General features: G+C 38.2%; 1 protein-coding gene and 1 long non-coding RNA gene across 5 annotated transcripts in view; one reads left to right on the forward strand and one right to left on the reverse strand.

Annotated features, from left to right (window-relative positions):
- Positions 1-4,359, forward strand: part of LOC307180254 — a 52,377-nt gene extending 48,018 nt beyond the window's left edge. For both annotated transcript variants that reach the window (XR_013825696.1, XR_013825697.1), the window contains one exon: positions 4,137-4,359. This is a non-coding gene — a long non-coding RNA (uncharacterized lncRNA). The remainder of the gene's footprint in view (positions 1-4,136) is intronic.
- Positions 1-13,478, reverse strand: part of LOC307180226 (IQ domain-containing protein H-like) — a 73,452-nt gene that overhangs the window by 27,907 nt on the left and 32,067 nt on the right. Inside the window, exon 5 of one of the 3 annotated variants that reach the window (XM_079910336.1) lies at positions 10,500-10,616. In XM_079910336.1, coding sequence (XP_079766462.1) covers positions 10,500-10,616 — 117 coding nt within the window. Of the gene's footprint in view, positions 1-10,456; positions 10,617-13,478 lie in introns of those variants that run through there. The other 2 variants (XM_079910335.1, XM_079910337.1) reach the window with 2 other exon arrangements.

Genomic DNA, 13,478 nt, shown 5'->3' on the forward strand with positions numbered 1-13,478 from the left:
GCGGCACGTCGGATCCCGGACAGGGGCACGAACCTGCGTCCCCTGCATCGGCAGGCGAACTCTTAACCACTGCGCCACCAGGGAAGCCCCACTCCTATTCTTTATCCTTCTCTCTCCACAACTCTTGTCCCAAACAAAATCTGCTTTTGACCAACGTTGGAGGAAAAGGTAAAACAGGGTGGGGATTAGGGATGGAGTAACCGGTAGAAACCTAGGCAGCACTGGGGTATTCAGCATTAGGACAGAAAGAGAGCTTAAGAGGAAATAGCCATCCAGCTAGACTGGCCAGCTCTGAGTGGCCATTCATATGAAAGGGACAGAGAGTTGTATGTATAGGGTGAGGTGCTGCCTATAGAATTCTAATCAGGCAGTTTCATGAACTTCTAACAAGTTCAGCAGATAGCGCTATTCAAGAAATCTTTGTACCCAAAGGGAGAGGAAATAAAGTTTAATAACCAATGAGGAGGGGCTTCCCTGGTGGCACAGTGGTTAAGAATCCGCCTGCTAATGCAGGGGACACGGGTTCGAGCCCTGGTCTGGGAAGATCCCACATGTCTTGGAGCAGCTAAGCCCGTGTGCCACAACTACTGAGCCTGTGCTCTACAGCCCGTGCTCCGCAACAAGAGAAGCCACCGCAATGAGAAGCCCGCGCACCGCAACGAGGAGTAGCCCCTGCTCTCCACAACTAGAGAAAGCCTGTGCGCAGCAACAAAGACCCAACACACCCAAAAATAAATAAATAATACGTAAAAAAAGAAATAACCAATTAGGACATCAAGGGAGAGAGGTTGTTCAGGAGAATTCTCAAGCTGCCCTTCAGTTAAAGCATCTGGAGAAGTGATGTAATCTCAGAAACTGTCTGCCTTAAGCCCTTCTCTTTATGATCTAGACTGAGGTCACACAGTTAGATTTCAGTGGCCCATTCAAGGGCACCCATCAATTGGCTCTACACATCGAACCACATCTTTTTGTTTCTTCCTTTATAAAAATTCAACATGATTAGGCAAAGCTCTAACCATCCTCCATTACTTTCATTATTCTCCATCTCTGCCTTTGCTTCTATTGCTTCCAGTGCTTAAAATACATGCCACCTCTGCTTTCAGCCATGTCCATCAGTTCCACTAAGGCCTATCTTAAAGCTTGCCTCCATCCATCAGTTATAATGACCACTACTTTGTCTGCCCTGAGAGACTGGCGGTCCCATAAGGCAGCAAAGGAGGCACTTTAATCTGGGAGTCACACCATTGGGGCTGTGGCTGTAATGATGACTCTGAATAAGCCAATTTGTCTTCTCAGCGTACAGACGGGGAATCTCAGTCTTTAGAGGCTAAGTGATGTACCTGTGATAACTTGACTTATAGCAGCAGAGGCAGGATTAGCACCCAAGTCCTCTGACTCTTCTCTCAGTCTATGGTTCTTTCCACTAACTGTGTCCATGGTTGCTTTCAGACCTCTTAGTTCCCAACCATAAACAGATGTATTCAGACTATCATTGAAGATAGAGATGGAAATTACAAGGCTATATAAATGGAGCATTTTGGTGGCATATCATCCCAACTTTACAGTCTTTACAGATCTCCTCCAAATAAATATCTCCTGGGCTCTCATTACACATTCTGATTCAGAAGCTGTGCTTTTAAAGAAAGTATAGGGTGGATCACTCTAGACTGTGGGTACTTACTTCTTTTCTACCAAAGAAGTTTTAAAAGGCTAGGAACGTATATTTGAATTCAAGTACAGGTTAAGGTACAATGGGTTAGAATATTGGAGAACACAGCAATAGTATTTATTCATCTCAAGTACCTCTCAGTAGATAATTAAACTGGGCCATGATAAAAACAATTCTATTAGGCCCGTTTCTCTTGTGGCTAATGCTGTTGTGCTACTTGCTGTAGTATTTTTCCTTCGCTTCATTTTAAACAGAGCACTTACTGTAATATTGCGAGCATTACCACTTTCCTCCTTGCAATAAAAAAAAGCAACAGTAGACAAAAAACATGAAGTTTTATATCTTCACTCATGAAGATACAACTCATGAAAATATGAATGGCAATCTAGATATAGCCACTTTTTTTGGTGGGTTTCCTGCACCATCAACTAAGAAGTGGCTCTTTCATCCATAAAGAATAGAGTTTGTAGGATTCTTCTCTGTTCTGATGCACACTTTGCCCCACGCTTGGTGTTTGTGTGTAAGAAAAGATCTATCGCAGAGAGTTCTAACTTTTGCGCGGGGTGTGTGTCATGAACCTCTTTGGCAGTCTGGTGAAGGCTATGGATCCTTTCTGAGAATAATGTTATTATAAATGCATAAAATAATATACACTGGAAACCAATTATACTGAAATACATTTCTATCCATGGACCCCTTGTGTCTTAAGCCTATCATAGCGCTGACTCAGGCTCCTCCATCTACCTAATTTTTAGTTTTTCAAAGTGAAATCATAAGGTTAGGAACACAGCCTCTTAGTACGGAGTCAAACAGATATCAAAACTCAAGTCCAGGGCTTCCCTGGTGGCGCAGTGGTTGAGAGTCCACCTGCCGATGCAGGGGACACGGGTTCATGCCCCGGTCCGGGAAGATCCCACATGCCGCGGAGCGGCTGGGCCCGTGAGCCATGGCCACTGAGCCTGCACATCCGGATCCTGTGCTCTGCAACGGGAGAGGCCACAACAGTGAGAGAGGCCCACGTACAGCAAAAAACAAACAAACAAACAATAACAACAAAAAAAACTCAAGTCCAAAGCCCAAGTCACAAAGTGCAAAGACATTGGATCACATCAGGGAGCAGGGCTAGCTAGTTAGCAGGTGGCTGCTGACCTGGGATGAGTCCAGGGCAATGCAAAGGCTCTCTTCCTGCATCCCCCAAATCCCTCTTCTCCCTGTTCACTCATGCTTGAAATCCCTTAATAGAGTCTAACTCCTTTAGTTTAATTAAATAGAGGATTTACTCTTGATAAAAAGCAAAAACCCATGGGAGAGGTAAATTCTCTATGCCAAAGATTTTCAAATTTATTTTTATCAGTAGAATCTATTTTTCAGATGCATTCTTTTTTTTTTTTTTTTTTTTTGGGGGTACGTGGGCCTCTCACTGCTGTGGCCTCTCCCGTTGCGGAGCACAGGCTCCGGACGCACAGGCTCAGCAGCCATGGCTCACGGGCCTAGCTGCTCCGCAGCATGTGGGATCCTCCTGGACCGGGGCACGAACCCGTGTCCCCTGCATCGGCAGGCGGACTCTCAACCACTGCGCCACCAGGGAAGCCCCAGATGCATTCTTAAATAGAATGCTGATATGTAAATAAATGCAAGTTTTATACAAATTTAGTATAATGTTATATGTTGTATTATATAAAAATAAGAATTCATATATATTTATATGTACTCATATATAAATCAACATTGGAAACAGGCTATTTTGATAAAGGCAAATTATGACATCAAGAGCTATAGATAATAGCTGCAATCTTACATCCATCAGAGCATACACCTTATTTCTGTATTATATTTTACCTGCACAAGATGGAGAAAATCCTGACCTAAATAGATAAGTAATTTGTAGCTAACAGTTTGTTCTGGCACTTATAATCTCAGGATTTTCTTCAATTAAAATGATCCAGAAGTTTGAAGACTAGTAGGAATTCTTGTTTCAGAGTAGAATCACTAATAATATTTATCAACTGTTCATATTACTTAGTAATTAAGGATTAGTACTTAATTTGGGGAAATTTGACAAGATTAGTAAACCATTTGAATCCTGAATTCCTTACTTACTTCATAACCTTAGGCAAGTAGCTTAATCTTAGTCTCAGTTTCCTCATGTGTAAAATTATTATGAAAAGAGCATGTATTTTATAGGTGTAAAGGTTAAGTAAGATAGTGTACGTAAAGCACTTAACACAGTGTCTGGCATACTTAATGAGGGCTATTATTACTGAAGAGTTGAACGACCAAAAGTACTTTTCAAATCTCCCATGTACCATTTTAAGATGTTCATCATGTCCCATTTAAATTTATTTTCAAATATCTCAGCACCCTTCTTTTTCAGATATTCACTCAGTTTCAAAACAGTCTAAATTTGTTTTGCACAATGAATCCAAAATTTTAAGATGACGTTTCATTGCTGACCTTTTATCTGCAGATGTAAACCAAGTAACATTGCAACCCTGCAATGCCAAATGAAGATCGTATAGCACATTTTGAATCAGGTAAGACCCAACCCCAAATTAAAATGAGCGCTGAAACAATTTATAATGCTATATATTATCATGATGCAACATGCATTATTATAATTGTACAGTTGACTATTATGCCGTGCCAAACGTGTACCAGAGAGCTTGTCTGGCTTTTAATGGCTGGGAGCACACAGGTGGTGTATGTAATACTAATACCAGCTAATGTTAATGACATGCTTACCCGGGGCTAGGCACTGCTTTAAGACCTTGACATGTATTAGCTCATTTAATCTTCACTTATTTGTCCTGTGTGATTATTATAGGAGTGTATATGAGCAGATGTGCATTTCAAAATATGACTAGTACACAGATAAACCCTATCTAATTAAAAAACGCCCTTATAAGAAATTCAAATGCGCACATGCACACACACACACACATACACACACATACATGTGTGTGCGTCCATGTGCTCGTGGAGTTAACCAAATAGCACAAATTAATGCATTGATGGTATCTAATGCATTAGAATTTGGTATCAAACTTAGGTATGTATGTATTGTACTTTATTACACTTCAAATTGCTTAAATATTTATCATAAAAATGAAATATGAATTAAATGCTTGCAGGCTCCCTGAAGCTTATTGGAGCTCTCCATAACAATTTGAAAACCAGAGCATTAAACCTTATTACTCATTTACACTGGAGTGTGAAAGGAGCCAAATCAGATCCTCTTCTGCACACAAAGGTGTAAAAAAGGGAGAAGTATGAGATTTTTAATATTCATTAATTTTTCAGAAAGACAGGAACATTATTACGCACCTACTATGTTCCAGCAAAGTCAATATATTATCTATAATCCCCATAACACCCTTGCCTAGTAGACACCATGATTCTGATGTTACAGAAGAGGAAACGGAGGACCTGAGATGTTAATTTGCTTACCTCGGGGTACACAACTGGAAAAATGGCAGGTAGGACCCAAACTCTGATCCATTCAATTCCAAGCCCTTCCTACCACCCCAGACTGCCTCCCATCCAGCCTCCCCATTTTATAAACCAGGAAAATGAGAACGAGCGAGCTAGAGTAACTGGCCCCTAGGAACAGCTAGTTGGTGGCCAGGCTGTTACAAGAATCCAGGAGCAAGGATGTTTCCCTAGGTAAACTCCATCAGATGGCCCAGTGGGAGGGTGCCCTGTGCCTGCTGGGAGCCAGCAAAACCACTACTTCACTTCTAGACTTGGCATCAGGTAACATAGCTTCAGTGCAGGGACTGGATGGATGAGACCAATTAGTCCTCTTCTATTATGTGCAAAATACTGCTTGGTGCAGTGGAGGATGTGAAAAACAGACAAACGGTCCAGACAACAAGGTCCCTGTCCTCATATCAGTATGGGAAAGAGGGCATCATCACGTGAAATATTAAATAGAATCCCTGGAAGGGACCTCAGTAATACTTTGGTTTTCCCCCTCGACCCCTACAATAATGTAAGTTTTAAATGACTGTATAAAACATGGCATAATACAATATGTGAAGATTGCCAGTAGTCATAACTAATATTTTCAGACCACTTATTTGTACCAGGACCTTTGCTAAGTGCTTTGAATTATCTCATTTAAATCTCAATATAATCCTATGAGATACTCTTATTATGGACATGGTACACATGAGGAAATGGAGGCCGTTTTGGGGAGGTTCCCTTTCTAGTTAGAGTCCACACCAGGCAGCCTGACCCAGAATCATGATGCTCTCAGCTAAAAAGTGGTTGGAGTTTGGCATGGAGTTAGTTTGGGAACGCATACAGGATCTCAGCTCAGAAACTCGAGAAGTACAGCATTCTGAAGACGTTAGAGAATGTTTGTGATGAAGGTATGGCCTCTAATTGCCTCTCCCCACTCCCACACGGGCTTTTGTGAGAGAACCGGACATGAGCCAATGACATTTGCCATATCATTTTCTTCAGCTTTCCCAGCACTCCAAACCAAAGCAGAACTAAAATTCTCAATAGTGACAACGTCCAAAGGCAGTACACCACTTCTACTGCCACCACATTGGTGGAGTAGGCTATAGTCAAGAAGAATATGAAAAGTCATTGTCTTCTTGAAAACTCTTTCAAGACAACCTGAGGAGAAAGCTGCCTTTAATGACAGAAACAGGGATGTGGTACATGCCATCACAGTCCTTGGGTAATTGACTACGTGTCATAAATAAGATATGGCATTTCTGAATGACTTTAAACTGTTTCCTTTTGTTCAACTAATTTAATTTACCAAATGCTCCTGGAGAAAGGGAGGGGGACCAAGATGCTGACTCTGCATTTCCTGGAAAATCAACATTTTCTTTTTAAACTGTCCTCAGAGAAATTCTGTCTGATTGTTGTCTGCTGGCTCCCTCAAACCCTACCTCTGTCAAAATTCTGCCCTGGCGGGTGTGAGAAAAAATAGATCAGAACTTGAGTGAATACCCACATCTGTTTTTTTTGTGTGTTTTTTTTAACATCTTTATTAGAGTATAATTGCTTTACAGTGGTGTGTTAGTTTCTGCTTTATAACAAAGTGAATCAGTTATACATATACATATACATCTGTTTTTGGAAAAAAGCAACAGAAGCAGCACAGAAGGAAGTAAAAGAGATAATTGCTGGCTTGAACTGCAATACATTTTACTTGTGGGCAGAGGGCCAGCTTACAGCAGGCGGAATATGCAGGCCCATCTTATTGGAATTCAGGGGTGGGCCTCCATTCTTGTCCGGAGACAGCTGTAAACCAGCAGCCCATAGCATCACAATCAGGCACCGGGTTTTGTCAAGGAATGCTGATATGTACAGAAGCAGCTTTGTCTGCTTCAGCTGCACCCCTGCCTAGTGAAATGACAGTCTCTGATTCCAGATGACAAGAACTGGATAAAAACTTAAAACAAATGGCGACCTTTCAAAAGATTAATTTGTTTACCAACAAAATGTTCCCTCTTTGTCATCCAAGATGGGGGTGACCTTCACTTTCCCATATCTAGGCTGAAAGGATGCTGACTAAGTCATCTGTTAACTCCATCTCAGCAATTATTCCCTTTTTTATTTTTAGTGACAAGAAGCGTTTATTAATTCACTCTGCTTCTTGTTATGGTTTATAAATGCAACAAGCTCGTTCTGAATTACTGCAGTGTAACATCAATTTGTTTAAATCTAATTCTGCTACTGTTGCCAAATTATGTTGTGACTGTAATTGTGGCCATATGCATGGGCTTAAAACACAATCATGTTGTGAAATCCTCCTTCTTTCTCCCCCCTTGCTACTTACCCCCACCTCTTACTTCTGGTGCTTCTTCTCAGCATTTGACACTAACACAATTGCCTCACTTTCCATTACTTTATCACTTCAGAAATGAATGTGCTTTCAGTGAGAGAGATTACTATGTACAACCCAAGTGAAACAGTAAAGACTGAAACTATGATTTGTGAAGTATGGTTGCTACCCAACTAAGTTAGTGAAAAACGTTGCATAACGTATGACTCATAAAATCTAGAAATCATAAAAGTATTAAATTCAACCTCATGAATAAATAAAAGATTCTAAGTTTACATTGCATTATATATTTATTTATTTGGAAAGTGGGACCAAAGAACTGGTATAATTCTACAGCAACTCATATGTTGCTAAAAAGAAAAATGTTCTTATGATTCTTTTCTAGGTCATAACAGTTATAATCAGAGTTATTTGTGCAGCAATTCAGAGCAATGTTTTGTTTGGCTTTTTTATTATGCATTCATAATCGTTCTTTTAAAATTCATGGTAACAGATACATGTTTCAAGCCTTTTAAGAAATGCTTCTTATTTAAAAATAATAAATCAAAGTCAAATTTTCTGTAGCTCTTTTAATGTGTTGCATTAGAAAGTCTAACTGGAACTAAATGTCAGTGAGTAAGTATGAATGTATCAGAGATTTCTTCTTGTCTATCCAAACCTATAAGGCTCTACTCAAGAACATGTTAGAGGGTTTTTGTTTTTGTTTCTAATTTGGCAGATTTAAGATACTGAAAAAATCAGTGGCTTTCACTTTTAATACTTTTTTTTGTAAATTGCTTTTACACAACAGAGTTACAGGATATACAATTCTGAAGGCAGTTTTGTGGTGTGTGTGTGTGTGTGTGTGTGTGTAGTATCTGTGTTTTCAATGCACTAAAATCTTTGCATAAGCCCATATTGTCAGAAAGGATACACCTATTCATAAAATGGAGAAAATACCAGTTTCTGAGAACTAGTAATGTAAATTAGCAACAAATTCAAATTTTCTCTGTCAAAAATGTCTAAGGTTATTTACAGGCTTTAGACAAGCTGTTCAAGTTTCATAAGAAGTAAGGAAACACATGGCCCTCAGCAGCTAAATAATAATCCCCTTTGAGTGTTTAGAGTAGTTATAAAAAGCAATTAGCCCTGATGCTGCTTTTCTAATTAACTATACATCACAACACTAGACACATTGCTTCAGTTTGGGCAAGTGCTTTCAAAAACATTTTTATAAGTGGTAAAGCACAACTGTATTTATTCCCAAATATTCCACATGATTGTTGAAAGCCAAACACTGGAATATTTCTTTCACAGGATTTTTTGCACAATGCTTGTTTTACAAATCTAAAATGAAAACATGTTTTTCACTTAGTACCATCATATATACATATATCAACATAAAATGATAGGGTCAACTATCTTGATTGAAATGCCAGTAGTTTGGGCAAGATGTACATAATGGACATACATTTTAAAGTGCTCTGGTATAGATTTCTGTGGAGTCAAGTTTCATGGGGAAAAATGGATCTTAAATACAATAAATGAGTATACATTATCTATGTCATACAAGGCCAAGGGCTTTCCCAAATCCTCTGTGTTCAAAGGACAGGGGTACAATATCCAAGGAATTCATCCTATTTGGGAATTTGAAAAAATATATAATAAATAACTAAGATTCTGCTCCAAATTTCAGATATAATTTTGAATTCCCTATTTATGTCAGAATCTTTACTCAGATTCATTAAAGCAAAGCTTAATCCCCCTAAATCTAGAGGTATGCCTTTTTAAACTTCAATACTCATCAGAAAAAGTTTGCATGAAATGCTGCAGTTGCCTTGGGCTACAAAGCCTCAGCGCTCCACCAGCTAAGCCAATATTAATTCTAGATTGAAGGGGAAAACCAACAACAACAAAAGAGAAATCTGCTTCTGTCTGTACAGCCAGAGAAATAATATTTTTATTTCAAGGGCTTTGGGCTCACGGGAAGCAGATAAAAACCTTTTCACATTATTCACAGTGACATTTTAAATAAAGTTTCAGCAGGAATAAAGATATCTAACTTTCGGGTTATTTCTTAGGCTATAAAGTGCTCTTAAACCAACCCTGTTAAAATAACATAAAGCACATATAAAGAAACTAAAAATATATTTCAGGGTTACATGAATGAAGTAGGCAGTTGAAAATGTCTACATAGGAAATTTGGAAGATTAATCTAACAGACTGTTATGCTGGTTGGAAATGGTTTTGCAATTCTAAAATTAATCTTGTTTTTAGTTTTGATTTCACTGAAGGATACATTTAAGAGCTTTTGAGAGAAGCCAAAGGTTAAAAAATGTATCTAAAAATGTATAAATATCACTTTAGTAATTGTTTTCAATATTAGAAATCATCTCAAATAAAATAATTTTCCAAATAAAATGAAGCACTACTCTTGATTCTCCTAAGAAAACCCTGCAACACAGAAAGAGTACAATCCTTGCTTTGGGACACTCAGTAGCAAGTCAATGGCAAAAATAGGCACAGACTCTGAGATCCCTTAATGTCAGTCTCCGTGTCATTATTTTTCCTTCTCATCATTTTGCTGACATAAAGGATTAATCCCTACTTTCTTCAGATTTAGAATAATATTCTCAAAATTTTGCATATTGTATGAGTATACACCATTGAAGCTCATGCTTTGCTGTTGTTTTCTTTTGCTTTTTCTAGAAGCCTGTACAAGAAATAAAATATTTAACATCTCTGTATTCTTGTTGTTGTTAAATTACTTTCTCTTGTTAAAATTATGGTACTAGCTTATTTAGGGATATCAGATAAAACAGAAAAATTTGAATGAGCTATAAATAGATCTCTTAAAAAGAGGTTTACATTTTCTTCGTCATTTCTAATTACAAACAGAATGAAAGCCACTCTCATCTCCAAAAAATTCTAAGGACAATAGGATCCAAATTTTCACTTAAAATCCACATTGTATCTTACACGACTAATAAATGACTTTCAACTCTAAAAAAGAAAAAGAGCTCATTAAAACAACTCATTACTTACACATGCTTTTCTCTGATTAATACATGGCAAACTGATTCCATAGGTCGCATTTACAGCAGCTCTGTGGTGGATGTTTTCAGGATCCTGCATGATTTTTATATTCAACCCTGTCTTTCGCTGAAACAAAGAAACAATGAAACTTTCACGCCAGAAGAACAAAACTGCCTACTAACATTTTATATCCTCAAAGGAGTCTAAAGTTCTTTGAGAATAATTATTTTAATGTAATTCTCACTGGAAAAAAGAGTATATCTTTGGGTCTTTTATTTAGGTGACTAATTAGTCTTTTATTCACAGAAAAGGAATTTTCTGCAGATTTTCCTCTGTGTATCCTGTTACTCATAAAAATCCATCTGCAGACGCCATTCATTTTCTCAAAAATACTGCTAGAAACCAACCAAGGTGGACAAAGGATAGAATACCTGGTCTCGATTTATTTTTAGCTTTCCAGGTCAAGAATTTTGCCAATGAAGTCTATACTACGACTATGCAGGTAGAGGGCTCCCTTGGTCTGTTAAAGCATCCCCTTTCCTTGAGGGACATTTACAGGTAAATCTCAGTTTGGACTTGGTAAATTTACCACAACAAACTTACCCACTCCTTCGCAGAGCTTTTGCTATCTATAGGAAAAATATATGCTCTCATTAGAAAAAAGAAACACGCATCTCATTTGAACCACGTGTTCCTCATTTAAAATAATTCAAATGAGTTACTGCTGAGATGCTTAAATATGAACCACCAGGATAGGCAGCACAGTGGTAGCGGGGAAGGGGCACTGGATAGGTGACCAGAGACCTAGGCTCCAATCTTGCTCTACCCTGGACTGCCTGCGTGTGACCTCGGGTAAGTTACTTCCCCTCTTTGGAAGCCAGTTTCTTTATTTGCAAAGTGCGACATTAGACTTGACAGTCTGTCTCTTGAAGGACTATCAACCCCCCAATCTCCCCCTCCCATGTTTTGCTTTCTATTATTTGATGCTAAAAGGTAAATTGACACTTAAGGAATATGGTAGTACCAACAGTTTCTGAAGTCTTTTGTGACTTTTAAATTTAGTGGGTTTTAGCATATTCATAATGTTATACAACCATCACCCCTACCTCAAATGCAGAACGTTTTCATTACCCAAAGAGAAAACTCATACCCATTAACAATCAGTGCTCATCTCCTCCTCTATCCAGAGCCTGGCAACTGCTAATCGACTTTCTTTCTCTCGGATGTGCCCATTCTGGATATTTCTTATAAGTGAAATCATACAATATGTGGTCTTTGTGACTTTTTAAAAAGGAGGTGTGAGCAATTAAAAACACTGATTTCCTTTCAATGGAGTGTCTTAGTTCTGAGGGCGATCTGATGCAATTGTTAAAACGGTTATAGGAACCAGCCAGATGAGCTCATGCTGTAGTAATTTCTTTGATCTTAAGCATTCATACATGTGCCTGAGGTCAAAGTGAAGGGGAAGACTACAAAAACACCCATGGAATGCATGCCGTCTAGATAAGTTATTTCTTAACACAGTCTCCAAACCTTTTTTTTTTTTTTTTTTTTTTTTTGCGGTACGCGGGCCTCTCACTGTTGTGGCCTCTCCCGTTGCGGAGCACAGGCTCTGGACGCGCAGGCTCAGCGGCCATGGCTCGCGGGCCCAGCCGCTCCGCGGCATGTGGGATCCTCCCGGACCAGGGCAGGAACTCGTGTCCCCTGCATCGGCAGGCGGACTCTCAACCACTGCACCACCAGGGAAGCCCCAAACCTTCTTTTTATTTTTTTAATAGTTTTTAGACCAAATCTCCAAATAACTGCACTCAATTGTGCACATGATTTAACCCATGCAGGGACACAGGTTACAAATAAGGCATAGCTCTTCCCTCTCCTTAAAGTCTGTGTGGTGACAAAAATAATGTAGTGCCTAATTATAAATGGCTTTCCTTCTGTGGGTAACCCACACTTACAGCACTACTCCAGGGTTTTTGCATGGAAGCTGAGTGCCTCTTTTATTGAAATTAATACCTGAACATAATTTTTTCCTTCTTAATTAAACTTTCAGAATAATTTCCATTCTACCAAGGATTGGGAAATTGCTAATATGTGTTATATTGGCTGGATGTGGTTTCTGTAATTCGGGTGTTTTTAAATGTGTATTCTGTATACAGCTGATGGCAATAACTTCATCTATCATGTCTAAGCTTTGTTAGAACTTTTAAATTCTGGGATCATTGGCTCAGTGGACCATAGCCATTTTCTTAGTTTTCTTATGCTCCATCAACTTTATGGGGCTTTGGGACTGGTATAGAAAGGAAATGATCAAATACAGAATCATTGTTAAAACTGGCATTAAAAACTAGTTGTTTCCTTCCATTTTTACATTTCTGTGGCACTGAACACAGATATTTCTGGAAAGAAATCAAAATGTAAATAGAAATCCAACAGAAATGATAGGTTGTAATAGCAATTCTTTATTAGCTTCTAAAGCAATGGAAAAATCCTTTAAAATTATTAATATTCTAATATTTTCTCTTTTGACTCCAAAGCATGTGTATGCCAAAATAATATGTAGCACATATGATTTAATTCCCCTTTTAAAAAATATTAAGAGTTTACATTTAAATAATATAAAAATGTCAAATGGTCTCACTGAAAATCACTGTCATATACATTCATAACCTAAATTTATCTTACAAACCATCTATAGAGATGTATAGGGAAATATTTATGAGCATAAGCTACATTGTCAGACCCAGTAATAAGATTTTTCAAGAAAAATAATTATAGATTTAAAAACAAAACCAAAATTAATCATTCCATTTAGCATAAAAGCAATGCTCTGGAAGATGATCATTTTTTACCAACAGTGAGATAAATATCAGAAATAATTTCAGAAAATTTTCTTAAATTGTTCAAGAAAAGACAGCAATTTATTTAATCTATCTTGAGTGACTAAACAATCTAAACTTTGTATCCTCTCCTTTTGATAGTAATTACAAG

Source organism: Stenella coeruleoalba (genome assembly GCF_951394435.1).
Source record: "Stenella coeruleoalba genome assembly, chromosome: 2".
NCBI lineage: Eukaryota > Metazoa > Chordata > Mammalia > Artiodactyla > Delphinidae > Stenella > Stenella coeruleoalba.